The 27,960-nt window shown below is 42.5% G+C and overlaps 1 protein-coding gene across 2 annotated transcripts in view; it reads left to right on the top strand.

Moving 5' to 3' along the window:
* Positions 1-27,960, top strand: part of nedd4l (NEDD4 like E3 ubiquitin protein ligase) — a 418,475-nt gene that overhangs the window by 75,878 nt on the left and 314,637 nt on the right. For both annotated transcript variants that reach the window (XM_048520280.2, XM_059649474.1), the window contains exon 2: positions 23,034-23,107. In XM_048520280.2, the coding sequence (XP_048376237.2) occupies positions 23,034-23,107 (74 nt within the window). The remainder of the gene's footprint in view (positions 1-23,033; positions 23,108-27,960) is intronic.

Raw genomic sequence — 27,960 nt, 5'->3', positions numbered from 1 at the left:
AGATCTGGGATGTTAGAGAAATGTGTAGGATCTTTCGTGACTGCATTTACTGTATGAAGAGTTTGCCGCAACTCAACTTTGTTACTCATCTTCATGTTAGTTCTAGCTGTTAGCGTACAAGTTGTACATACTTTAGCAGTTGTTGGACTGTTCCAAATTTATATTTTTGGCTCAAAATCATAATTTTTTTTCAACAAGGACTGTGGAACTTAAAGCTCTACTTTAAACAAGGAAAAAGTACTAACTTCTAGCCAAATTATCACACATTTGAAAGTCTTGTCAGCATTAGTAGCACTGTGGACTGCATCCTGTGAGCAATTTTGCCTTCTTAAACTGTAGTCATGTTGGACAATGAATTTGAAGATGTCATTGAGGCGATGCTTATTGATCATTTGTCTTTAATCAGCAATGGGAATACTTCCAAGTAATAAGACATGTATGTACACTCCATGTGTTGACATCAATGTGAAATAGTTTCACATATTAAACTTGGAACATACATTGGATTGTGAGGCCTGAAATAACCTTGATGTGAAATCAACAGACTGACCGCTTAACTCTTCCAAGAAGCTTTGTGCAGTATGATTCTACCCAAGAGTTGGATATTGCTAGCTCTGTATGGTATTTAAACTATATAATTCTTGCACTAATTTGAAGCCAAGTCTTTGCCAAGTTGTTCCCATACAAACTCCAAAACTGGCAACTACCCAACAAGGTGGAAAATTGCCCGTGTGTTGTGCGCATAAAAAGCAATATAGATCCAATCCAGTAAAGAACATCCCTGTTGGTCTGGATCATCAGGCAAGTGTCATCAACAGTACTATCAAGCAGTATTTGCTTAGCAATAAACTGCACACTGAAGCTCAGTTTGGGTAATGCTGCGGCTAGCTAGCTCCTCATTTCATTACTGATTTGGTTCAAACATACACCATCGACTAAATTCTCAAGGAGAGATGAAAGTGACTGCCCTTGCCATCAAGGAAGTTGCATTTGACTGAGTGTGGCTTTGAGAAGCCCTAGCAAAACTGGAATCAGAGGTAGTCAGGGAAATCTCTTCACTGTTTGGGATCAAAGGAAAATGATTATGGTTGTTGGAAGCCACTCGTCTCAGCTCCAGGAGCTGCCTGCAGGTTTGTGTTCCAGGCCAACCATTTTTCAGCTGCTTCATCACTCATGGCCCCTCCATCGAACAGTTAGATTAGGGGGATGTTTGTTGAGGGTAACACCACCTTCAGCACCATGTGTGACTCCTTAGAAAACTAGACAGTCCTTATCCAAATGCAGCAAGACCTGGATAATATATAGGCTTGGGGTTACCAATGGCAATGGACATTATGCCGCACAAATGTGAGACAATGATTGTCCCCAGCCAAAGAGAATCTAACCATTGCTCCCCCGACATTCAATGGCATTGACATCACTGAATCCCTGGCTACAGACATTCAGGGGGTATCACTGAGCAGAAAACTGAACTAGGCGAACCATATAAATACTGCGGTTACAATAGCAAGTCAGTCTAGGAATCCTGCCACGAGTAACTCACATCCTGACTCCCCAAAGACTAGTCACCGTTCATAAGGCATAGGCCAGAAGTGTGATGGTTGCTTCCCACTTGACAGATGACTGCAGCTCCGGCAGCGCACAAGAAGCTTAATGCCAGGTTGAAGCAGTCCTTCTTAGTAGTACCATATTCACAAACATTTAGTCACTCTGTTACTGATGCTCAGCTGTAGCAGTGTGTGCTATCCACAAGATACAGTGAAGAAATTTTCCAAGGTTTCTTAGACAGCACCTTCCAAACCATGACCACTTCACTCTAGAAGGACCAAGGGCAGCAGATGCATGGGAAAACTGCCACTTGCAGATTTCCCTCCAAGTCACTAACCAGCCTGACTTAGAAATATATTGCCATTTCCTCAATGTAGCCGTGTCAAAATCCTGGAACTCCCTCCCTAACTACATTGTTAACATGCTGTTATCTAGTCTCACCTTAAAACAATTTAGACAACTCCGACCAGAATGTTATGTATGAATTTGCCCAGTGTATAGCAATACCAAAGTAGCCAAATCAATACCAATACAAGCCACTACCAATAGAAAAGTCCCACTTTATTAGGAACAAAATTACAGTAACCTTTAATACTAAACATAATGTTTTAATATTATTTTGCCCTTCAAGGATACAATACTTCCAGAATTGTCTCTTAAATTTACAGTCTTTTTTCTTTATCCCTCTTTTTTTTTCTTTCTCCCTCTTTTGTTTTCTTTCTCCCTCTTTTGTTTTCTTTCTCCCTCTTTTGTTTTGTTTTCTTTCTCCCTCTTTTGTTTTGTTTTCTTTCTCCCTCTTTTGTTTTGTTTTCTTTCTCCCTCTTTTGTTTTGTTTTCTTTCTCCCTCTTTTGTTTTGTTTTCTTTCTCCCTCTTTTGTTTTGTTTTCTTTCTCCCTCTTTTGTTTTGTTTTCTTTCTCCCTCTTTTGTTTTGTTTTCTTTCTCCCTCTTTTGTTTTGTTTTCTTTCTCCCTCTTTTGTTTTGTTTTCTTTCTCCCTCTTTTGTTTTGTTTTCTTTCTCCCTCTTTTGTTTTGTTTTCTTTCTCCCTCTTTTGTTTTGTTTTCTTTCTCCCTCTTTTGTTTTGTTTTCTTTCTCCCTCTTTTGTTTTGTTTTCTTTCTCCCTCTTTTTCTTTCTCCCGTCTCTCTGGCTCTGGGTTTTTGAAAATGCTTCCTTCCTGTCTTCCTCTGGATGGTCACCTGTTCTGTGCCTCTTGCCATGCTGTTATCTGAAGGCATCAGATGATTCCTAGAGTAAGGTGCACAGGTGAGCCCTGTTTTAGTTTGGGTAGTAGGATCCGGTGCCTTTCTGTTGAGGCTTTTCTTTGTTTTGTGGATAAGTTGTTGGGGGTATGTCTGTCCGGAATAACTGTTCCCTTTTACATTGTTCTAATACTATTAGCACCTGGCAGCTGTGTTTGCACGGTGACTGTTGTGTGGATTTCATGATTTCAGAGTTTAACTTGGCTGATGTGCCCAGCATCCGTTGCTGTTTGGCCAAGTTAGCAATCTGTGAATTAGCAACTGGGAATCTGCTATAGTGCCTACAAGAAACAATCTGTTGCAGGTCAAGAGGGTAGCTCATCGCCACCTTGTTAACAGCAACTGAGGAAAGACAGTAAGGACTGGCCCAGCCAGCAGTGTCCATGTCCCATGAGTAAATCAAGAAAAAACGTGGTGCTGTGTTGCTTATGGAAAACAAGTTGTGTAATACACCTGGCTGCAGTGCTGTCATATTGCTCTTTCACAAATTGAACACTTGGTCAAGAGTAAGATAACCAAGTGTGGAGCTGGATGAACACAGGCCAAGCAGCATCTCAGGAGCACAAAAGCCGACATTTCGGGCCTATCCTCTGATGAAGGGTCTAGGCCCGAAACGTCAGCTTTTGTGCTCCTGAGATGCTGCTTGGCCTGCTGTGTTCATCCAGCTTCACACTTTATTATCTTGGATTCTCCAGCATCTGCAGATGCCATTATCACTGATACAATTTGGTCAAGAGTAATGGTATTGACCATGTTATTGTGAAATTCTGTTTTGGAAAGTGATGGATATAATGACATTGGCCTTGAGTAGCTTTGAAGATGCATATTTATCACATTTTTGTGATTGCAGCCTGTTGAATAGTGTTGTAGAAGAAACCATTGAAGATGTTGCAAACGAAGTATCAACAGCTGAAAAAGACATGTCAGCAGTATGTACTTAAGCTTAGCACTTTGGGTTTATCAGTAAATAAACATAGTGTATCAACTTGTTTGATCAACTTGGTGTTGTAGGCTGTGACTGTAAGCTTACAGGCATTTGTTTTGTACATAGTGACTCTCTTTAAGCATATTTATTACATTCCAATCATTACAGACAGCTTTGGAATTAAAATATAGTGTAAACTAATACTCTGAAACTTTACAGCTGGTCACTCTGTGTCTGGAACAATAAAGGAAATCCTGTGAAATTTTTCTTGCGTACCACGTGATTTGATTAAGTAGCCACTTTGTCACTTTTCCGACACATTGATTTATTTATTGTCACATGTACCAAAGTACAGTGAAAAGCTTGTTAATGAGCAGTACGGAATAAAAGACTTTGAGGCATACAGCTTGCACGCCCTTGCAATGTACCAGGCAAGATCACGTGAGCAAGACCAGCATTATTTGAGGCTAGAGAGTCCATTCATCAGTCTGACAACATTCGGGGAGAAGCTGCTCCTGAATTTGCTGCTACGTGTGTTCAGGCTTCTCTATCTTCTGCCTTACAGAAGAGGTTGTTGACTGACTTGTTTGTCTTCTTTCGGAATTGGTTATTTCTACTTGACGTGCGTCATACATAGATGGGACTATTTTGTTAGGGCAAATGAGCATTAGAATTGTAAATGGCGGGGGGGGTCCTATTTGGCTTGTGACTTGAGGGAGAAGCATGTGAAACATTGCTGGCCCTTTGTGTGAAGTTTACCTTTGATTCCAGGCATGCCACTTCAATTATGTGAAGATACCAATTGCCTTCTCACCATTGATTTGATGGGGAAATGGAGTTTGGCCAAATTGGAGCAATTATTTGTGCATTAGTAAACATCAGTAATAGTTCTATGATCCCAAAATGGACGTCCACTGTACTGAAAAAGCAATAAATCTGCCCAATCCTTTGATTTAAGCATAGTCAATAATTTTTGCATTTTATTTCCTTTCCCATTGCTCTATTTTCTTTTGATAGAAACACAAGTTTAATGAGCAGACTTAGTGCACTATATTCACTTTTGGACTCAGATTTCAATCAAGGCAACTCCAATTTGTTTGCTGCTCAGCTTCCTGCATTTATGAATCTTGGATTGACCATCCATGAAAGGGAAGGAAGACACTTGATGGGGGAAAAGAGTGTATTCTAGAACATAAATTTTTCTGGAAGATGAGTTACTGTATGTGTCACCCCAACAGACGAAGGATGACTGGCAAAAAGCAGAAGAGTGGCCAAGTCTTGCCCTCGACTGTATATCAGGGAAAAAAATGCAACTGAATATTATCACAACATTGTCCTGCCATTCCTTGTCTTGCTCCTTCCAAAGTGTATCATCTCATGCATTTCAGAGTTAAATTCCAGCTGCTACTGATTTGTCCATCTGACCAACTGACCACATCTTCCTGTAAACTAAGACCTTTTCCCTCACCATCAACCACTTAGCCAATCTTAATGACAAACTAGACATTAAACCAGAAATAGCAGATGAAAACAAGACCATAAGAATTTTCATTTCTCTGAGTCATGCAGCACTGAAGAAATTATTTGGCCTATCAGATCTGTACCGCTCTAACTATAGTTTCCAGCAGTGGGCCCACAGCACTGAATGTTGTGAGATTTCAAATGCTTATCTAAGTACTTCTAAAGGTTGTGAGGTTTATTCCTCTTCTGCCCTTCAAGGCAGTGCATTCCAGATTCTCAAGACTGGGTGAAAAAGTATTTTCTCAAATCCCCTCTAAATCTTTACTTAAAAGCTCTGCCTCTTCGTTACTGAGCCATCATCTGAGGGGAACAGCTGCTTCCTGTTCAGCCTGTTTATGTCCCTCCTCATCTTATGCACCTCAATCCCAGTTGGCCTTCTGGGGTCTAAACAACCCAAGCTTTCCCAGCCTCTCTCCAGATCTAAAATGCTACAAACCCAGACACGTGCAGGTGAATCACCTCTGCACCTACTCCAGTGCAGTTATAACCTTTCTACAGTGTGGCAACCAGAACTGCACACAATATTTCAGTTGTGGCCAAGTGAAAATTTTGTACAGTTGCACCATAACTTCCCTAATTTTTGCCACAACTGACAACACATTGACTGTCCACTGGATGTGAACTCTGCATTCCATCATTATGTACGTATTCAAAGGTAGGTCAGGACCCAAAGTTCGTCTTCACTTCCTGAGAATGTCAAGAGTTCGTAAGCTCCTCAAACTTAGCGTGGATATAGTGGCTTCAGAAAACAGTTGACAGGATGGTCTTGGAATGGTTAGCAATGTTCAGAGCGAACAGTAGAACCCAGTGGTGATTTAAGTAATCCAGCCAGATCTTGCTGAAATTAATTGAACATCAGTGTGCTAGATCCACTGAGGACTGCAATCCTTCATCTTGAGGTTGGGAGGGATGGGATATGTACCAAGACAGTGATTTGTGGGAGATGTGTGCAGGGTTTTATATGGGATATGGGCATCAAAGGGGATACGAAGTTTGCAGTTTAGCTAATTACAAGTGATTTAGGATGAAATATTATTGTGTCATCGATGAAGGGAATGGTATTGGAGATGATCAAGGCACAAGACAAAACCATTTGTCATGTATTTTGCTGTGACAGGCCATTGCCTAATATTGCAAGACTTATGTGATGCAACTTAAAATCACAAAGTCATAAAATTGTTACAGGAAGCTGTTAAACCCATTGTGTCTGCATTAACTGAGTATTGACTTCAATGGTGATGTTTTCCCACATTTTTGCTGCCAACCCTGAACCTTTTTTCTGTTCCAAAGATCATCCAATGCCCTCTCTAATGCTTTAACTGAACGTGCTCCTGCGACATGTCTCGGCAGTGCATTCCAGACCCTTACTACTTGCTATGAACCAGAAATCTTTTTCTGAGATGCATTTGCTCTTTTTGGAAATTACGTCAAAACTGTCCTGTCTCATTCTTGATACTTGTAGGAGTGGGAACAGTTTCATCCTGTCTACTGTAATCAGAACAAATGATTTTAGAAACTTGTGTCAGAACTCTTGTTCAATCCTGATATATAGAAGCAGAAGCAGGCCATTCATCTCCTCGATAATAAAATGTGAGGCTGGATGAACACAGCAGGCCAAGCAGCATCTCAGGAGCACAAAAGCTGACGTTTCGGGCCTAGACCCCGCTCTCTGATGAAGGGTCTAGGCCCGAAACATCAGCTTTTGTGCTCCTGTGATGCTGCTTGGCCTGCTGTGTTCATCCAGCCTCACATTTTATTATCTTGGAATTCTCCAGCATCTGCAGTTCCCATTATCTCTGATACCATTCATCTCCTCAAGTCTGTACCACCATTCAACAAAATCATGACTGATCCAGATAATCCACAACTCCATTTTCCTGCTGTTTCCCTTTCACCCTTGGTTCCCTTTACTGATTTAAAAATCTATCTCCATCTTGAATATACATAATGACTCAACCTCAACAGCTCTATGTATGAAGAACTTCACAGATTCCCTCCTTGAGAGAAGAAACGCCTCCTCATCTCTGTCATATCTGACCTATTATTTCTGAGATAATGCCCTCTGGTGCTGGACTCTGTCACAAGAGGAAACAGCCTTTGTCCACAAACATGTCAAGTTCTCCAATCTTGTATGCTTTAATGCAGTTGCCTCTCATTCTTCTGTATTCAAAAGAGTACAGATCCAATCTAGTCAACCTGTCTCCAAAAGACCGTCCTTCCAAAGCTGCTGTTAGTCAAGTGAACTTTCTCTGGACCATCTCTAATTCCAATTTAGCTGTTTCCTTGGATAAGCAGCTCAAAACTGTTCACAGTGTTCTAGCTGAAGTCTGACACATGCCTTGTCTCGTCTTCGCATCTATTTCCTTTGAAATAAAGGACAACATTTCATTTGTTTTTTCTATTACCCACTGAACTTGAACGGTATCTTTTTTTTGACTCATGATCAGGGATTCCTGAACCATTCTGTTCAGCAGCTTTCTGCCAAGTTTGTTATGTAAATAATATCTCGCTTCTTTAATCTTACTGTCAAAGTGCATAAGCACACATTCCCCACATATTCCATCTGCCAAACTTTTGGCCACACAGTTAAGCTGTTTATATATATCTCTTCAGACTCCATGTCCTCTCTCACTACTTGAATTTCCACTGGTTTTTGACTCATTTTACCTTGTTCTATATCATGAAATCAGTCCTAGCTTGGCTAATCTGTCATCACAATTGAAGTTTCTGACCTATAGAACCATTCTTGCGAATATTCAGAGCATTTCTGAGGCTGTTTGAAGAGCAAGGATACTTGGTCGGAACAGCAATATCTATTCCCTTGCGATTGAGAGCAAAATTTGGGTAACTTGTTGGAATACGACACACAATAGATAAGAACCTGTTTGGAAAATGATGTCAACAAGTTGGTGCCTATGAAAGGATTCAGTATCTCTGAGCTTTGGGTTTTTGAAATGCTCAGGTATTGAATAACGGAGTCAAAGAGGTTGAGGAACAGGGCTAATAACAGGGAAACCAAATGAAAATGCAATTCTGGAACGATTGAAACCGATCAGGAGAAGTAGAATGAGAAAAGCACAAAGAATGCCAAGCTCAAGATGGAAGAAAAGGTGTAGAGATTAAGAGGAACATAAAAGAGAAAATGATTTGATACAGTAAAGCAAGAGCAACGAAAGAAAAAAAATAGCAATATCAGAAGGCAAGACAGACTCTATAAAGATTGGTAAATAGCATGATAAAGATCTGACTGGATGAGACACCAAAATTAATTTTGTTTAAATATTTCTACTGCAATTATGTTTTGAACTCAAGAAAGACCAGTTAAGTTTTATACTTTTTGGGAATGGAAAACCCATAAGCTCAGTTCAAGACAAAATCATTTTAATGCACAAAGGCCTAAGAAAATGAACAGGAATAATGACACTCTACTCGTTACTCAAGTACATTAAACATACTAAAAGTATAATGAACACATTCATTCATGCTCTAACCAAACTTATTAACTCAAATTTCCTCCCCAACTCCAACATCCAAAATCTAAAGTTTGATACTTACTAGGAATTGTAAGATTAACTAAAAGCCAAAAGAACCGCTGATGCTGGATATCAGAAACAAAAATAGAAATTGCTGGAAAAACTCGGCTGGTCTGACAACATGTCTGGAGAGAATTCACAGTTAACATTTGAGGTCCAGTGACCCTTGCAAAGAACCAATGCTTAGACAAGTCCTGAAATTTAACTAATTTCTTACCACAGATGCTGCCAGACCTGATGAGCTTTTCCAGTAATTACTGTTTTTATAAGATTAACTACTTGGCCTAAGAATTGTTTTGAAGAGTAGTCAGAGGTTTGAATTTTTCACTTCCCCTCATTTACAAATTGTATGATTGTCCCTGAAAATTTCTGTGGTTGTGGAGTTTCAGTACAATACTGATTTCACCAGGGTCTTAACCATAACATTCCTCATCTGAACTCCTCATAATGTCCTGTAATGACTGACTGTTGCATACAGTGTTGTGATGATACAATGGCTTTGAGAGGTGTACTTTGCCCTGATTGTTGTCTCAACCATTAATCATAAAAAAAAGAAGCATTCTGTTCAAGGCCAGTAGTGTAAACAGGAAGTATTTGATGCCAAAACATTGTATTCAAGAGGCAACTAGAAACAGCACTTGGGGGTGAATGGGATCCAAGGTTATGGGGAGAAAGCAGGATGAGGTTATTGAGTTGGATGATCACCTCAAATAGCCTTTTCCTGCCCCTATCTTCTGTGTTTCTATGCCAGCTGGACTGAAAAGGAACTTGGAGTAGGAGGAGAAAAGATCCAGTTCCCGTGGTCCATGGAGGTATCAATGATATAGGTAGAAAGAGAAGAGAGATTCTGCTAAGGGGTAGATGATGGCCTAGTGGTATTTTCATTAGACTGAGTCCAGAAACCTAGCTAATATTCTGGGGTCCTGGGTTCAAATCCCATCTTGGCAGATGGTGGAATTTGAATGCAATAATGTAAAAAAAAAAGGTCTGGAATTAAGAATCTACTGACAACCATGAAATCATTGCTGATTGTCTCAAAGAAATGAAACTGGAAGGGTCAATGGCAGAAACAGCCCTACTGACCCTGCAAAGTCGTCCTCACTAACATCTCGGTTAGTGCCAAAATTGTGAACGGTTTCTCGCTGACGAATCAAACGACACCCTGACGTAGTCATATTCTCAGAATCATACCTTAAAAACAATGTCCCAGACACCACCATCACCATCTCCCGATATGTCCTGTCTCACTGGCAGGACAGACCCAGCAAAGGTGGCAGCACAGTGGTATACAGTCAGGAGGGTGTTGCTCTAGGAGTCTTCAACATTGACACTGGACTCCATGAAGTCTTACGGCTTCAGGTTAAACATGGGCGAGGAAACCTCCTGCTGATGACCACATGCCATCCTCCCTCAGCTGATGAATCCGTATTCCTCAATGTCGAACAACACTTCGAGGAAGCACTGAGGGAGATTTCAGTGTCCACCCCCAAGAGTGGCTTGGCAGCAGTACTACTGATCAAGCTGGTCAGGTTGTACAAGACATAGATGCTAGACCGGGTCTGTGGCAGGTGGTGACGGAACCAACAAGAGGGAAAAGCATATTTGACCCCATCTTAGCAGTCTGCCACTGGCTGTTTCATCTGTCCATGATAGTACCAGTAAAAGTGACCATCACACAGTCCTTATGGAGATGAAGATCTTCCTTCACTCAGGAAAGGGACCTTGTTGTGAATGAGAACTTTGAGGAGCAGGAAAACAGGTTTGAACAGATCAAGATTGAGGAAGTTGATGTGCTGGAAATTTTGGCAAACATTTAAGATTGATAAGTCCCCAGGGCCAGACCAGATTTATCCTAGGTTGCTCCGGGAAGTGAGAAAGGAGGTTGCTAAGCCACTGGCGAAGATCTTTGCTTTCTCACTCTCCATGGGAGTTGTACCGGAAGACTGGAGGGAGGCAAATGTTGTTCCTTTTTTCAAGAAAAGGGAATAGAGAAATCCCTGGAAATTACAGACCAGTCAGTCTTACGTCTGTGGTCAGCAAGGTTTTGGAAAGAATTCTGAGGGATAGGATTTATGTCGTTTAAGCGACTGCTGGACATGCACATGGACAGCAGTGAATTGAGGGGAATGTAGATTAAGTTATTTTATTTTTGGATTAGGAATACTCCACGGCACAACATCGTGGGCCGAAGGGCCTGTACTGTTCTATGTTCTATTTGCACATTGATTATGCCACAAAACATGGTTATTCTCAACGTGCTGAATGGGACAGACCTTGCATAGATCTAGCAGCTGGACGCCCATGAGGCACTGCAGGCCATCAACAGTAGCAGAATTGTTCTGCAGTGCAGTCTGTGACCTTGTGGCCTGGCACATCCTCCACTTAACCATTACCATCAAGCCAGGAGTCCTGTTGGGTGGCTTCACCAGGTTGATATCTCATCTCCAGGTATACCTGGTGCTGCTCCTGGCCTGCCCTCCTGCAGGAGATCAACCCTGTTTTAATGGAGAGTGCAGGAGGGCAGGCCAGGAGCAGCACCAGGTATACCTGGAGATGAGATATCAACCTGGTGAAGCCACCAAACAGGACTACTTGCACAATAAACAGTGGAAGCAGCGAGTGATAGAGCTAAACAATCCCTCAACCAACGGATGAGTTCTAAGCTCTACAGTCCTGCCGCATCTGTTGTGAATGGTGGTGTACAATTAAACAACTCACTGGTGGAGGAGGCTCCTCAAGTATCCCCATCCTCATTGATGGAGGAGCCCTGCACATGAGTACAAGAGATAAGGCTGAAGCACTTGCAGCCATCTTTAGCCGGAAGTGCCGAGTGGATGATCCATTTCTGCCTCCTCCTCCAGTGGTGCCCAGCATTACAGATACTAGTCTTCAACCAATTCAGTTTACTTCACAAGATAGCAAGAAACAGTTGGAGACAATCGGTACTGCAAAGGCTACAGGCCCTGACAACATTCTGGCAACAGTGCTGAAGACTTCCTTCTCAAGTGCAACTTGGGACAGGCAATAAATTCTGGTCAACCAGCAATGCTCACAACCCACATTTGAATATAATAGAATAGAATAGAATAGCTAGGGGCTAAATTAAAAAGCAGAACTGAAAAGGTGGTAATCTCTGGACTACCTGAGCCATGAGCAAATTGGCATAGGTTCTCCATGCCTCTAATGTTTAAACTTACTATACCTCCTGTGTTTACATTCAAATCATTTTCTATAAATGATGACAAGCAGTGGACCCAGCACCAATCCTTCTGGCACACCCAGCTTACTGGCCTCCAGTTTGAAAAGCAACTTTTCACCACCACGGCCACCACCTTCTGTCTTCTACCTTTTGAAACAATTCTGTATCCAAATAGTTGATCTAACCTTGCCAACCTATCTACCATGTGGAACCTTGTCACATGCCTTACTGAAGCCCATATATATCATGTCTGCCGCTCTGCCATCATCAATCTTTTTTTTTACTTCTTCCAAAAAAATCAAGTTAGAGACAGACTTCCCCACACGTGCAGCCACGTTGATGATCCCTAATCAGTCTTTGCCTTTCTAAATGCATGTAAATTCTGTCCCGCAGAATTCTCTCCTCCAACTTGCCCACCACTGACATCAGGCTCACCAGTCTATAATTCCCTCGCTTTTTGTTACCATTTTTCTTAAATAGTGGCACCACGTTAGCCAACCTTCAGTCTTCCAGTGCCTCACCTTTTGATTTCCTTCATTTATTCAAAAATGGGATGAGGGCATTGCTGGCTTGGCAGCATTTCTTGCCCATCTCTAATTGCCCAGAAGGCAGTTGAGAGCCAACCATATTACTGTGGGTCTGGTGTCACATGTAGGCCAGACCAGGTAAGGATGGCAGTTTCCTTCCCTAAAGGACATTGGTGAGCCAGATGGGATTTTCCAACAATCAACAATGGATTCACAGTCATCATTAGATTGTTAATTCCAGATATTTGTTGAACTCAAATTCCGCTATCTGCCGTGGCAGAATTCGAACCCGGGTCTTGCGACTGTTGATGATACAGTTCTCCACGTGGGGCCCAGCAATCTCTTCCCTCGCTTCCCACAGAGTTCTAGCGTACACCTGATTAAGTTTGAGGAATTTATTTGTTTTTATGCATTTTAAGATGTTCAGCACCTCCTCCCCCTATAATATGGACATTTTTTTTTCAGTATGTCGCTATTTATTTCCCCATGTTATCTATCTTCCATAACCTTCTGCTCTAGCTTTGCGGGTCTGCAATCTCTCTGTCCAGCAGACTTTGTCTCTGCGCTGCCTCCTTAGACTCAGTTGGTGGACTGAGTCCTCCTCAGACTAACTCTTGATCCGAGTTCTTGTTCAGATGTTTCCGGTTACCTCTTTTTGTCATGCTGTCTCATATGGATTTCACATGCATACTTTCAATGACAAGAGAAAGCCAGCAGCTTAACACTGCATTTAAAGGAGTTGATTTCTTTTCACGAATCTCTCTTGTTTTGTATTTTTCAACACCTGCATATTCTTTCATTCTTCTGACATCACTTCCATCTGTCACAGAACAAGAATTCCAGCATGTCAATTACAGTTCCATTTTTAAGATGCTAATAATTCTTGGGTCCTTTGTTAACTTGTGAAAAACTCTCAAGCTTTTGATCATCTTTGACTATTCTCTGACTTTGTTGTTATTTTGTTATGCTTGACAAAAAAAATCCACTCTCCTGTTACAACTCGCTAAGAGACACTGAAAACTGCAAGTGCTGGAGTCAGATAATACAGTGTGGAGCTGGAGGAACACCTCAGGCCAGTGAGCATCAGAGCAGCAAGACAGTTGACGTTTCAGGCCAGGGCCCTCCTTCAGAAACTTTTCTTCCTCAAGTGAATGAATTAATTAGCTTTATTGTCACCTGTACTGAATGAGTGCAGTGAAAAGTTTAAATGTTGCCACTTGCATACTTGAGTGATTCTGTTGCACAACTGGTTGATCCATTCGTTGCCCTACCTGGCAAATTAAGTCATTTTCTGCCAGAAACATTGAGAATAGAGAGAACCCGTTCTGAGGAAGGGTCACCGGACCCAAAACATTAACTCTGTTTTCTTCTCAGGTGCTGCTACACCTGCTGAGCTTTTCCAGCAACTTCTGTTTTTGTTCCTGATTTACAGCATCTACAGTTCTTTTGGTTTTTTATAGAGTTCAGTTTTCATGACCAGTTTGTTTTCTAAATCCTTTCTTTTCCTGTCTTCTCATGCTTACATGTAGTAAGTTTAAGGTGTTCTTTGTCATCAGTGTTTGTCAGACAGAAGCTATCTGTCTGGATTGCCCACAAGTGGCCTGCCATCTGCCTCTATCTCACTCATGATGGTGTTCAACATATGTGCAAGTGGAAGTGTCTGCGGAAATTCAATTAACTTTGTTTGTTAGATGCAGGGTCTAACTCAAAATCGGACCACTCCGGATACAAGATAACCAAGTGTGGAGCTGGATGAACACAGCAGGCCAAGCAGCATCTTAGGAGCACAAAAGCTGACGTTTCAGGCCTAGATCACCTTCAGAAAAGGGGGATGGGAAGAGGGTTCTGAAATAAATGGGGGGGGGGGCAGGTGGATCGAAGATGGGTAGAGGAGAAGATAGGTGGAGAGGCGAGTACAGGTGGGGAGGTAGGGAAGGGATAGGTCAGTCTGGAGAGGATGGACAAGTCAAGGGGGCGGGTTGAGGTTGGTAGGTAGGAAATAGAGGTGTGGCTTGAGGTGGGAGGAGGGGATTGGTGAGAGGAAGAACAGGTTAGGGAGGTGGGTATGAGCTGGGCTGGTTTTGGGATGCAGTGAGGGAGGGGGAGATTTTGAAGCTTGTGAAGTCCACATTGATACCTTTGGGCTGCAGGGTTCCCAAGCGGAATATGAGTTGCTGTTCCCGCAACCTTCGGGTGGCATCATTGTGGCACTGCAGGAGGCCCAGGATGGACATGTCATCTGAGGAACGGGACGGGGAGTTAAAATAGTTTGTGACTGGGAGGTGCAGTTTATTGCGAACCGAGCGTAGGTGTTCTGCAAAGCGGTCCCCAGCCTCCGTTTGGTTTCCCCATTGCAGAGGAAACCACAACAGGTACAGCGGACGCAGTAACCCACATTGGCAGATGTGCAGGTGAATATCTGCTTGATGTGGAAAGTCATCTTGGGTCCTGGGTTGGGGGTGAGGGAGGAGGTGTGGGGGCAAGTGTAGCACTTCCTGTGGTTGCCGGGGAAGGTGCCGTGAGTGGTGGGGTTGGAGGGGAGTCCGGAGTGGACAACGGAGTCCCGGAGAGAGTGGTCTCTCCGGAAGGCAGACAAGGGTGGGGATGGAAAAATATCTTTGGTGGTGGGGTTGGATTGCAGATGGCGGAAGTGTCAGAGGATGATGTGTTGTATCTGGAGGTTGATGGGGTGGTATGTGAGAATGAGGGGGATTCTCTTTTGGCGGTTATTGCGAGGATGAGGTGTGAGGGATGAGTTGCAGAAAATGTGGGAGACACGGTCGAGGGCATTCTTGACCACTGCGGGGAGGTGGTGGGGGCAAGTTGCGGTCCTTGAATAAGAACATCTGGGATGTATGGCAGTGAAATGCCTCATCCTGGAAGCAGATGCGCCGGAGGTGAAGGACCTGGGAATAGGGGATGGAATTTTTGCAGGAACATGGGTGGGAGGAACTGTATTCTGGGTAGGTGTGGGAGTCAGTGGGCTTGAGAAGGACGTGTTCACCTGCGCATCTGCCAATGTGGTATACTACATCCACTGTACCTGTTGTGGCTTCCTCTACATTGGGGAAACCAAACAGAGTCTTGGGGACGACTTTACAGAACATCTATGCTCTGTTCGCAATAAACAACTGCACCTTCCAGTCGCGGACCATTTCAACTCCCTCCCATTCCTTGGACAACATGTCCGTCCTAGGCCTCTTGCAGTGCCACAATGATGCCACCCGAACGTTGCAGGAACAGCAACTCATATTCCACTGGGAACCCTGCAGCCCAATGGTATCAATGTAGATTTCACAAGCTTCAAAATCTGCCCCCCCCCCCCCCCCCCCCCTGCCACCGCATCCTAAAACCAGCCCAGCTCATCCCCACCTCCCTAACCTGTTTTTCCTCTCACCTATCCCCTCCTCCCACCTCCCAGCTGCACCTCCATCTCCTATGTACTAACCTCATCCCACCCCCTTGACCTGTCCCCTCCCTGGACTGACCTATTCCCTCCCTACCTCTCCACCTATACTCTCCTCTCCACCTATCTTCTCCGCTATCAATCTTCGATCCACCTCCCCCCTCCCTCCCTATTTATTTCAGAACCCTCTCTCCATCCCCCTCTCTGATGAAGGGTCTAGGCCCGAAACGTCAGCTTTTGTGCTCGTAAGATGCTGCTTGTCTTGCTGTGTTCATCCAGCTCCACACTGTTATCCCAGATTCTCCAGCATCTGCAGTTCCCATTATTTCTGATTACTCCAGGTACAAGTGTGTTTGAGCTAGATTCACAAGTTTTGGAAGTTATTGAAACAAATAAGACAGATGATGCACTTAGCTGGAGGAAGGGTAGGAGAGGGGATTTCAAAATGCAGGTGAACTTGGAAAATCAGGTTGGTAATGGATTGCAAGAAAAAGAATTTGTGGAATATCTACAAGATAGCTTTTTAGAGCAGCTTTTGGTGGACTCTACTTGTGAACAGGAATTTCTAGATTTCTTGAGCAATGAGATAGACTTGATGAGGGAGCTTAATGTGAAGGAACTCTAAAGAGGCAGTGACCATAATATGATAGAATTTACTCTGCAATGTGAGAGCTAGAAGCTGGAATTGGATGCAATGGTATTATAATTGAATAACGGCAACTATGGAGGCATGAGGGAAGAGTTGGCCAGAATTGACTAGGAGAGGAGCCTGGCAGGAAAGACAGTGGAATGGCAGTGGCAGGCATTTTGGCAGTAATTTGGGAGAGACACAGCAAAAATCAATACCTTGTAAAAAAAAACATACAAAAGGGAGGATGAGGGAACTATGTCTGACAGGGGAAGTTAGGGACTGCATAAAAGCAAAAGAGAAAGCATATAATATGGCCAAGGGCAGCAGGAAGCCAGGGGATTGGGAAGCCTACAAAGACCAAGAGAGGACAAGAGGAAAAAGAAATAATGAGGAAGATTAGATATGCGGGTAAGCTAAAATAAAAGATAGCAAGAGTTTCTCTGGATATATAAAGGGCAAAAGAGAGAAAAAAGTGGACATTCGGTGGCTGGAAATGACGTTGGAGAAGAATTGGCGGAGGAACTGAACAAAGACTTTGCGCCAGTCTTCATGGTGGAAGAGACGAGTAACATCCCAAAAATTCAAGCCAGGTTGGTGGGGGCGGGTGTAGTGGAGGGTGAGGCGGTAGTGCAGAGGTGTGTGTGGTGGCCATCACCAAGGAAAAGGTGCTCGAAAAACTGAAAGGCCTGAAGGTAGAAAGTCACCTGGACCAAATGGACCACACCTCAGCTCTGAAGGAGATAGCTGAAGAGACACAGGAGGCTTGAGTGGTAATCTTTCAGGAATAACTGGAGTTAAGGAGGGTCCCAGAGGTCTGGCAAATCACAAATATAACCCCCGTTTAAGAAGAGATTAAGGCAAAGGATGGAAAATTACAGACCAATTGGCTGACCTTTGTTGTTGGCAATATTTTGGAGTCCATTGTGAAGAATGAGATTTCTGAATACTTGGAAGTGCGTAGTAAAATAGGGCAAAGTCAGCGTGGTTTCATCAAGGGGACGCCATGCCTGACAAATCTCTCGAGTCCTTTGGGGATGTAGCAAGCAGGTCAGACAGATAGCCAACGGGTGTTATCTACTTGGACTTCCAGAAGGCCTTTGACAAGGTGCCACACAGGAGGCTGCTGAGTAAGATTAAGGGCCCATGGTGTTAGAGGTAAGGTACTAGCATGAATACAAGATTGGCTGTTGGGCAGAAAGCAGAGAGTGGGGATAAAAGGGCCTTTCTCAGGATGACACCCATTTGATTAATAGTGTTCCACAAGGGTCAATGTTGGGACCATAAATTTCACCTTACACATTAATGATCTTGGTGAAGGAACTGAGGGAATTCTGGCTAAGTTTTCACGTGATGCAAAGCTAGGTGGAAGGACAGGTAGTATTGAGGATGCAGAAGGATTTGGACAGGTTAGGAGAGTGGACAAAGTGGCACATGGAATACGTTGTCGTAAAGTGTGAGGTCATGCACTTAGCTAGGAAGAAAAGAGGCATAGACTATTTTCTAAATGGGAGAAAAATCAATAATCTGATGTTCAAAGGGACTTGGGACTTGGAAGTCCTAGTCCAGGATTCTCTTAAGGTAAACTTGTAGATTGTATTTGGCTTCCTAGCTACCAACTCAATGTTGGCACTTATGTCAAGAGGACTAGTGCATTAAAGCAGTGATATATTTTTGAGGCTTTATAAGGCTCTGGTCAGACCACATTTAGAATCTTGGGGCCCAAAATTACTTAAATATCTCAGGAGGGATGTACGGACCTGAGTGTGGGTCCAGTGGAAGTTCATGAAAATGATCCCTGGCATGAAAAGCTTAACATATGAGGAACATTTGAGGGTTCTGGGTCTATTCTCGATGTAGTTTAAAAGGATTGGGGGGCATCTCATGGAAACTTAGAGAATACTGAACAGCCTGGAGAGAGTGGAAATTGGCAGGATGTTTCCATTGGTCGGAGAGATTAGACCTGAGGGCACAGCCTGAGAGTAATTTCTGAAGAAGGGCCTAGGCCCAAAACGTCAGCTTTCCTGCTCCTCTGATGCTTCTTGGTCTGCTGTGTTCGTCCAGCTCAACACCTTGTTATCTCAGTCTATCTTTAGGCATTGACTTAAGTTATCACCGAAATTATATATTAAGAGTTGTGCTGTTTACAAAAATACTGACAACATTTGGTTAAAATTCACCCAATTGATTGAATTTATTATTGATCCAATGAAAAGTGTTGTTTTGAGTGCAATCTAGGCAGATCATACCATATTAAGGGCATTCAATGGTGGCTGAGTCCAGAAGCAAGGGTCACAGTATGAGGATTCGGGGTAGACTATTTAGGACAGAGAGGAGGAGACATTTCTTCATCCAGACTGGTAAGCCTGTGGAATTCATGACAAAACGTTGATCCCATTCGCCCCAAGAGCTATATTTCACTTCCTCTTGAATGCATTCAAAGGTTATAGGGAGAAAGCAGGATTAGGCTATTGAACTGGATGATCAGCCATGATCCTGAAAAATGGCAGAGCAGACTTCAAGGGACGAAAGGCCTCTTCCTGCTTGTACCTTCTATATTTCTGTATTCTGCCGCGTTCAGTTAACACAAGGTTACAGCTGCAGAAAAGATGCTCACAGACAAAGATCAGCATTAAGTTTAACACTTGAGGTCCCTTCAGAAGTCTAATAGTAGCAGGGAGGAAACTTTTTTCTTTGAATTTTTTGGACATGTTTTCACACTTTTCTATGTTCTGCCTGGTGGAAGAGGGTGGAACAGTACAACTGGGGTAGGAAGGTTCTTTGATTACGTTGGTTGCTTTCCTAAGTTAGTGGGAAATATAGATGGAGTCAGTGGATGGAAGGCTGATTTTGTACGATCAACTGGGCCGTGTTCACAACTTTATGTAGTTTTATGCGGTCTTGGGAAGCGCAGTTGCCAATCAATGCTGTGATGCATCTAGATAGCTTGCAATAGTGCATCGGTAAAAATTGAGTGCTTGTGGACATGCCTAATTTCCTGAGCCTGCTGAGGAAGTCGAAACGTTGTGCTTTCTTGACCATTGTGTTGACATGGGTGGCTAAGGACAGAGACAGTAGGAACTGCAGAGACTGTCTCCACCTCAGCACATTGATGAAGACAGGACCATTCCCTTCATTCCACTTCACGAACTCAATGACCTTTGTTATGCTGTCGTTGATGGGAAGATTGTTGTCTTTGTAACATGCCACGAAGTATTCCATCTCTTTGCTGTGTTCTGCATGGTCGTTGAGATCCACAACAGTGATGTCATTGGCAAACTTGTAAATGGCGTTGACCGGCCACACAGTTAAGTGCGTGTATGTAGGGCCTGAGTATGCAGCCTTGCGGTGTTCTGGTGTTAAGGATTATGGTGGAAGTGGTGTTCTTACCTGATCTTACTGATTACACGCAATGGGTTAGCAAGTCGGATCCAGTTGCAGAGGGAGAAGCTGAGACCGACGTTGGAGTTTAGAGATGAGTTTGTTTGGAATTATTATATTTAAGATGGAATTGTAGTCAATAAGCATGAGCCTCATGAGTGATATGACTGCTTAGTGTAAGCCAGGTCCTGCATTGGTTCTAATTAAACGAAATATTTCGTTAATTGATTGCTATACTGTGACCGAAACTAATCATGAATCATTAATTTCCTTACATGGTGAGCAGGTGAGGGTGTGTGTGTAAGAGAGAGAAAGAGTGAGTAGGGGACTGAGTATGTGAGAACATCAAGATGAGGAGTGAGTCAGATGCAAACCATCCCCCCCGCCAAAAAATATCTTGGTGTTTCTCCCCCAAGCGTCTATGAAATATGCTGAGACTAGCTCAGATGTCATCAGATGTATTTATAAGGTGGCTGTTTGTTAGCTGCACTATATTGTACCGTATAATGGTCATCTTTATTATATAGCCTCTTTTCCAAATGTTAGTTATTTTTATATAATATTATTTATTTGTTTTTCTTAGCAAGTTTTGTTTCTCCGTGCCTCAACTTTTTTAAATTCAGCAGTGGGGTTTGGGCTGCCTCTTTTGACTGCTGTTGTCCAAGTGACTTTGGTAGACCCACAATGCCATTAGGGAGGGAATTAGAGGATTTTGACCCAACAACACTGAAGGCAGATTGATATGTTTCCAAGTCAACATGGTTGAGTGACTTAAACGGAGAAATGCAGGTGATGGTGTTGCCTTGTATCTTCTGTCTTTGTTCTTCTCCTTGGAAATGGTCGTGGGTTTGGAAGATGCTGCCTGAGGATTTGTGATGAATTCCTGCCGTGCGTTGAGTAAATAGCACACACTGCTGTGAGTGAGCATCTGAGTAGCAGAAAATGATTGTCTGTGGATGTAGTGTTAGTGATACAGGCTGCTTTGTCCTGGATATTGTCGAGCTTGAATGTAGTTGGAGCTGCACTAATGCAGACAAGTGGGAAGTTATCCATTGCACTCCTGACCTGTGCCTTGCAGATATATTGCCTTTTATTATATTGTATTGCCATTCCTCCAGTGTCTCCTGGTCAAAATCCTGTAGCTCCCTCCAGGTGGAATTGTGCATCTATTTAAAAGCACATGGGGTACACTGGCTTCAGAAGATGGCCCACCACTATCGTCTGCATTGCATAACTACAGAGGGACCAGCCAGAAATGATCACATTTTGTAAATTAATTCAAAAGAGAGCTATGTTTGAATCTCTCCAATCAGACCTCTGTGTTCATCTCAGAACAGGTGTGGCCAGCGTAACAGATGATATCAGAGATAATGGGAACTGCAGATGCTGGAGAATCCAAGATAATAAAATGTGAGGCTGGATGAACACAGCAGGCCCAGCAGCATCTCAGGAGCACAAAAGCTGACGTTTCGGGCCTAGACCCTTCATCAGAGAGGGGGATGGGGAGAGGGAACTGGAATAAATAGGGAGAGAAGGGGAGGCGGACCGAAGATGGAGAGTAAAGAAGATAGGTGGAAAGATGAGTATAGGTGGGGATGTAGGGAGGGGATAGGTCCGTCCAGGGAAGACGGACAGGTCAAGGAGGTGGGATGAGGTTAGTAGGTAGATGGGGGTGCAGCTTGGGGTGGGAGGAAAGGATGGGTGAGAGGAAAAACCGGTTAGGGAGGCAGAGACAGGTTGGACTGGTTTTGGGATGCAGTGGGTGGGGGGCAAGAGCTGGGCTGCTGGTGTGGTGCAGTGGGGGGAGGGGACAAACTGGGCTGGTTTAGGGATGCAGTAGGGGAAGGGGAGATTTTGAAACTGGTGAAGTCCACATTGATACCATTAGGCTGCAGGGTTCCCTGGCGGAATATGAGTTGCTGTTCCTGCAGATGGTATCCTGTTTTTGCAGTAAGATTGATCACACCATCCTGTACAAACAACCCATTTCTCCAACTTCCAGCTCAGAGGAGTGGTCTGAACTTAATTCTGCTGTTCAGTTGTAGAGTGAGAAGGCCCAGCTTTGTTTTTGCATTCTGTTGTCAAACAGTTAGATTTTGGCATTCTCCAGGAACCTGTTCTTGGTTTCTTCCTCTTCTTGCATGTTACCTTCTGGCAATGTGTGGAGAAGCTGCACCAATTGGGAGGTCTCACTCCTTGGAAATCACTGACCATTATTTTTCCAATTACAGGATATGCTTTTCTAAGAAACACTAGACTAACAATCCATGTCCAAAACCCCCTTTAAATCAAAATATACATTTTAGATTACAGTTTTTAATTTTAAGATTGATAGCCCTTTTGTTGTCTCCACTGATTTAAAAACACTATTGTCATTAATATGAATTGTAGACTGAACTATTGTTGTGGACTTGCACATTGTGTAACTTCATTCTTTTGTTGTTTTGTTGTGGATCACAGTCTTAAGTGCGCAGGGTAGGCCATTTTGTGACTGAGATGAGAAATTTCTTCACCTAGAGTGGAATTCTTTGCTACAGAAAGTGGTTGAGGGCAAAAGATTGATGTTTTCAAGGAGTTAGGTATATTTCTTGAAAGATAAGGGATCAAAGGGTATGGGGGGAATGTGGGAGTCGGGCACTGAATAAGATGATCCCATTGAATGGTGGAGGGTGCTTGAAGTGCTGAATGGTCTCCTGCTATTCTTGTATTGTACGCTTCTGTGGTTTCAGCTTTCATTGTTCAGAAACTAAGCTTATTTACCCAGTTGAACCTTGCACAAACAAAAGTACAATCATGAATTAGGAGTAGGATAATGCCAGTCAGTGTTTTGAGTCTGCATTAACATTCAACAAGATCAGGGTTGATCTGATTAAGGCCTCAATGCTACCATCTTGACAAGATCTGAAACTGTTTGACTGGTTAAAGAGGAATTTATCTCCTGCCGCATTATTGATCTTTTATAATTCAGTTATGCTAACAATGGAGATTTAAAATACTGAATGATCAGGTGGCTATTATGTACTAACTGACTAGGAACTTTTGCACCATTGCTGTTCATTAACAAGAGAAGTTTTCTTAAAAATTCTTCCTTTATCCTTTGCTTTCAGGAAGAATCCCGTGTTCTCAGAGTCAAGGTTATTTCAGGCATTGATCTGGCTAAAAAAGACATCTTTGGAGCCAGGTATGTAGATCAAAGTTTGATTGCATAGGTTTTTGTTTTTATGCGATTGGTTAAAGATTGAGCATAAAGAAGTGAATACCTGGTGTAGTGATGCTTCAGAGCCCTTAAAGAAGCTAGAATATCATTGTTTTGGACCTGTCCTACCATGAGAAGTTAACATGGGATGTGTAAGATCAGAGTGTTGAATCTGTTGTTCAAAGATTTATGTGGTGATATGAGTTTCATCTTGTGGGCCACTGGTAACCGCTTGGGACAAAGGAGCTATCCTGTTGAGACATTTCACCTGAATCACGTTATCACCCTCTGATTGTAGATGAGATTTTAACTAAAATAATGGGGACAGAAAGAGGGCAGAAGTGAGCAGAGATGGGTAACGTGAAGGTACGCTCAGTAAGTTTAAAAAGAATAGCGATAACAGTGTGAAAGGAAGTATAGAAACTTCAGCTAGGTTGCACCAACAAGTAAGGAAGTGGTGTGGAATCAAAGGATCAGAATGCATGCAGGATTTGTAGCAAAACACGTTAATTGAAAACATTTTGAAGTAAGTATACTCTGATTGCCAAGATGACGACAATGGCTGCACAGTGACCAGGCCTGCATGCCAAGGGGGTACCTGTTGGACCAGCAGGAGGGAATGAAAAGGTGGTGGTTGAGATGTGGGGGTGGAGGTGCTCTGTTATGAAAAGATAGGATGAGAACAGTGGTGAGAGATGACCTTGATTCAGAAGTGAAGATATAGAATTTATTTGGATGGCGATCTACGAAGTTTTTTAAAAAATGCCACTTTTGTGAGTACATGATGCCCTCACTTAAAGCTGGGATTTCATTCCTGACAATTATGACACTCACTGAAATGACTTCAATTGATTCCATGGGAAACAGTTATAATTGGATGTATGTCCCATAGGACTTTGGTTAGGAGAGGGGAAAGGAAAATATATAACTGTGCCCTCCTAAGATATAGTAAGGTACAACTTATACTTAAAATTAAGTTCTGAGATTGGTAAGTGAAATAACTGGTAGCCTTAAAATAAATGAAAAACATAAAAGTAAAATGTACAGTACTGTTAGATTGGTCATGCCCTATCTAGTGGTGGAGGTTCGTTAGTGTCCGTGATATATTCACTGACTAACCTCTGCCACTACGTGGAGCCCAGTATCTCCATTTCAGTTCAGGAATGATCCAAGGATGAAGCAGCAAAGCCAGCATTGAGTGGAGGATCTGATCTGGCAGAGCAGGGGGAGAGAGAATGAGGCCTGAGGTTTGGGATCTGTAAGGGGAGGGATAGAAATGGAAGAAACCCTGTCAAAAGGACAAATTTGGGAAAGAAGAATAGGCTGGTGACTAAGTTGGGAACCAAGGCCAAAGGTATTGTCAATGGCCACAGTAAAAGGTTGAGCATGTCTTTGATGCAGGCAGTGCAATATGGCAGCAGACTAATGAAAGGAAAATTAAATTAGAGATGCACAATAATAAACTGGCCCCAAAGAATGAAAAAAATTTAAACAATATTATGTTAAGCAGGCAGTGTTAACTTAGGACTGCCTGTAGTTTATAGGCTTCCGTGACAGAAGCAATACTGTACAACAGTGTCTATGTCAAGAAGTAATGGAGGTTCAAAAGAAAGATTTGCAGTAATTTTGGGCACTTGTAATCATTTTATAGACTGGATGAATCAAATAAGCAAAAACACCAAAGATGAGCTCATAGATTATTCAGGATATTTTCTGAGAGAATTACATTTTTGAGAGCCAAACAAGGTAGTTTTAGACATTGAGAATTGTGCAATGAGACATGATTGATTAATGGTAAAAGGGCCTGCAGGCAACAGTGATCATAACATTACAGGATTTTGTATTCAGTTGATGGTGAGAAATATGATTCTGAAACTAGTGTCTTGTAATTGCCTTTATTTAACTTTGCGAAGACACTTAGTCACCATAAGCTGAGAAATTGGACTGAAAGGTAGGATGGCAACAGTGACCAGAGATTGAAAGAGATATCTGAACACTTGACCAAGGTATATTCCCTCAAGAAGCAAATGGAATGCAGTGCCTTGATTTGTTGTGAAGCCAGGTTCTATTGAGACATGCAAGAAGGCATTGAACGACTATTTGGATAGACATAATGTGCAAGGTATGGAGAAAAGACAATATATTAGCACTAGGTATTGATACATGTTTGTAGAATTGATGCTAATGCAGTGGCCTCCTGTGCCATAACAGTTCACCATCCATGGCTAATTATAAATGCTAAGGATAGTATCAAACTGAGGGCAACCCTCTACAATTCTGTAAAGATTAATGGCCAGGAAGAAAATTGTCAAGATTTTAAACCGTGTGTCATAAAAAGAAGAGGTTAATCAGAGCATGATATCAAGCTCGCTGGAAATTTTTTATTAGATAACGTATTATGAAGAAATGAATTAGCTGGAATTTGAGAGGTGGGATAAATGGGTTGTTTTTGGGTTGATAAACGTGTGGGATGTCATAAAGATTAGTGCTGAGCTTCCATCATTTACAGTTTACATCAACAACTTGGATGAAGGGACTGAGGATATGGTAGCTAATTTGCTATTGGTACAGAGATAGGCAGGAAACCAAGTTTGAGTGGGTGGAGAGGGTTCAGCCACCAAGTGCATTCTGTACTGATTGATTTCTTAAGGGTATGCAGAAGATGGCCCAAGGTTATAGCACCAGAGCAGGCATGATGGCCTGAATGGTCTCTTCTTTGCCATAATGATTCTAAAGGTCAGCCACGAATGGCTGAGCAGACTTGAGTCAAATCTAGTTTTTGCATCCTCATGACACAGAGGTGTGCAAAATGTTTATTAGATAGGTTTGGTCAATGAGTTGAGTATCAGGTGAAAAAATGAGTTTGTCCACTTTGGGGTCTGGATAATATTAGAGAAGAAATATCTGGTCCATGAATCACAAAATGCTAACATGCAGGTACAGCACGTGATTGGAAGAGGCAAATAAGATGTTGACCTTGCAAAGTGAATAGTGTTAAAGAAAAGGACAATGTAACAGTAGTGGTGAAAGGCAATATTGTGTAGAGATTTTGCCTCCTTACTTAAGAAATAATTAAGCAAAAGTTTACTGAACTGATTCTTGCTATGAAAGGGATTATTTTTTAAGGAAAAGGTGATCAGGTTAGGCCTACACTAATTGCAGTTTAGAAGAGAGGTGACCTTAGTGAAACAATTAAGAGCCTGCGGAAATTTGACAGTGTGGGAGGATGTTTCCCCATGTGAAGGAATCTAGATCAGAGGAAGCAATTTCAACACCACATAATTTCAGCTACTTGGGGTTTTTGATCTGTTATTTGCCCGTGTGTTCCCCTGAGGGCTCATCCTGAGATTTTCAGGGGGTATCTTTTGGATTCCAGAGACTCCTTTATAATTCTCCCTAATGCTTTGTTAGTATTGCAGTCATGTAAGAACATAATATTCAGCAGTTGTGTTGGTTGTATTTTTAGGACTTCCATCTTGACATAATGCAGCACAAATGCAAGCAGATAACATTGTCTGATCGTCCTTCATTTAATTCTGACAATTTCATTTTTCTTTTCCTTCATTAATTCTGTTCAAAGTCAATGCTGACCAAAAGTCATGATACTCCCTTCTAAATGTACAACTGTGCAACAAAGAGATTGTGTGCAGACTAATCCTGCAGGACACAGCTAATCATCAGATAAAGAATAATTTTAATCTCATATATGACACTTCCATCATATTTTTTCTTCAGTTAATTCACCACCTGTGCATGATGATCTGTGCTTAAATGAAATATGGATTTGAACTTCTCATCACCAACACCCAAGCTACATTAAAGGCACATAGCACTTTATAGATTTGCTAATTCAGTAGCATAAGCCCTCAATGCCGTACATTTTTCAGTGAACATTCAAGGTTTGTACAGAAATCTAGAGACAGACAAATGCCGGCTCTCTGAAATATTGTGCTGACTTTACCCCTGTATGACGTGTGGGTCTTTGTTTTACGGGATGTGATTCTGGGTTTGGGTTTTCAACATTTAGGTCCAGGCTTTGACTTGTGGAATGTTGCGGAATTGGGGAAAAGATTTGCAGGTCAGAGAGCTGGTTTTACTGGGACCATGTCAGTGTCTGGCATTTGCTGGGCTTTGATTCGTGAAGGATTTTTGATTTTTGGGAGTATGGATTCAGATGTTACATGAATGAATATAGAATCGAGGTGAAGTCAGTTGTGGTGGTTGTCTGGCCTTTGGGAACTGGGTTTGGTAGGTGTGGGTATGCTTTAAAGCAGCCCATATCCAGTTTTCAGGATTTACTGATTTTGGCTTTGTGGTTTGGAGATTCTGGGTCTTTGTTTTGGCCGTCTGTGTTCTAACCGATGGTATTATCGGCGTCTGTCCTTCACGTGTTCCAAATCTGGGATCTGTAGCATCCAAGCCTTGGTCTTCTGTGCGATGAATCTGGATTTTAGGTGTACTGGCTTTTGAGAAATCCAGATACTGAGTGGCCGGGTCCAGGCTATAGGGTGCTCTGAGTCTATACTTTGAGATTGAGGGAGCGAAGTGCAAGACTAACAGCTTAACAAACGAGGATTTAGATGATGCAGGTGAGTTAGAGAGGGATGTACAAGAAATGGGTGAGTTACATTGCTGATTTAGAGGAGAATATCACAGTTGAGGGAGGACATCCGTCGAGGCCATATCGGTAGAGCTCGGGAACAGAAAGGGTGCAATCACTTTGGGATTGTATTACAGGACTGCCTACAGGCAGCAGGTGGTAGAGGAATGGATACCTGGACAGATTATGGAAAAATGTAAAAACAACAGCTTGTTGTGGTGGATGATTGTTACTTCCC

This window comes from Stegostoma tigrinum, chromosome 1, assembly GCF_030684315.1.
Source record: "Stegostoma tigrinum isolate sSteTig4 chromosome 1, sSteTig4.hap1, whole genome shotgun sequence".
Taxonomy (NCBI): Eukaryota; Metazoa; Chordata; class Chondrichthyes; order Orectolobiformes; family Stegostomatidae; genus Stegostoma; species Stegostoma tigrinum.
The sequence above is the reverse complement of the archived record's forward strand: the minus strand, read 5'-3'. Positions and strand labels throughout refer to the sequence as shown.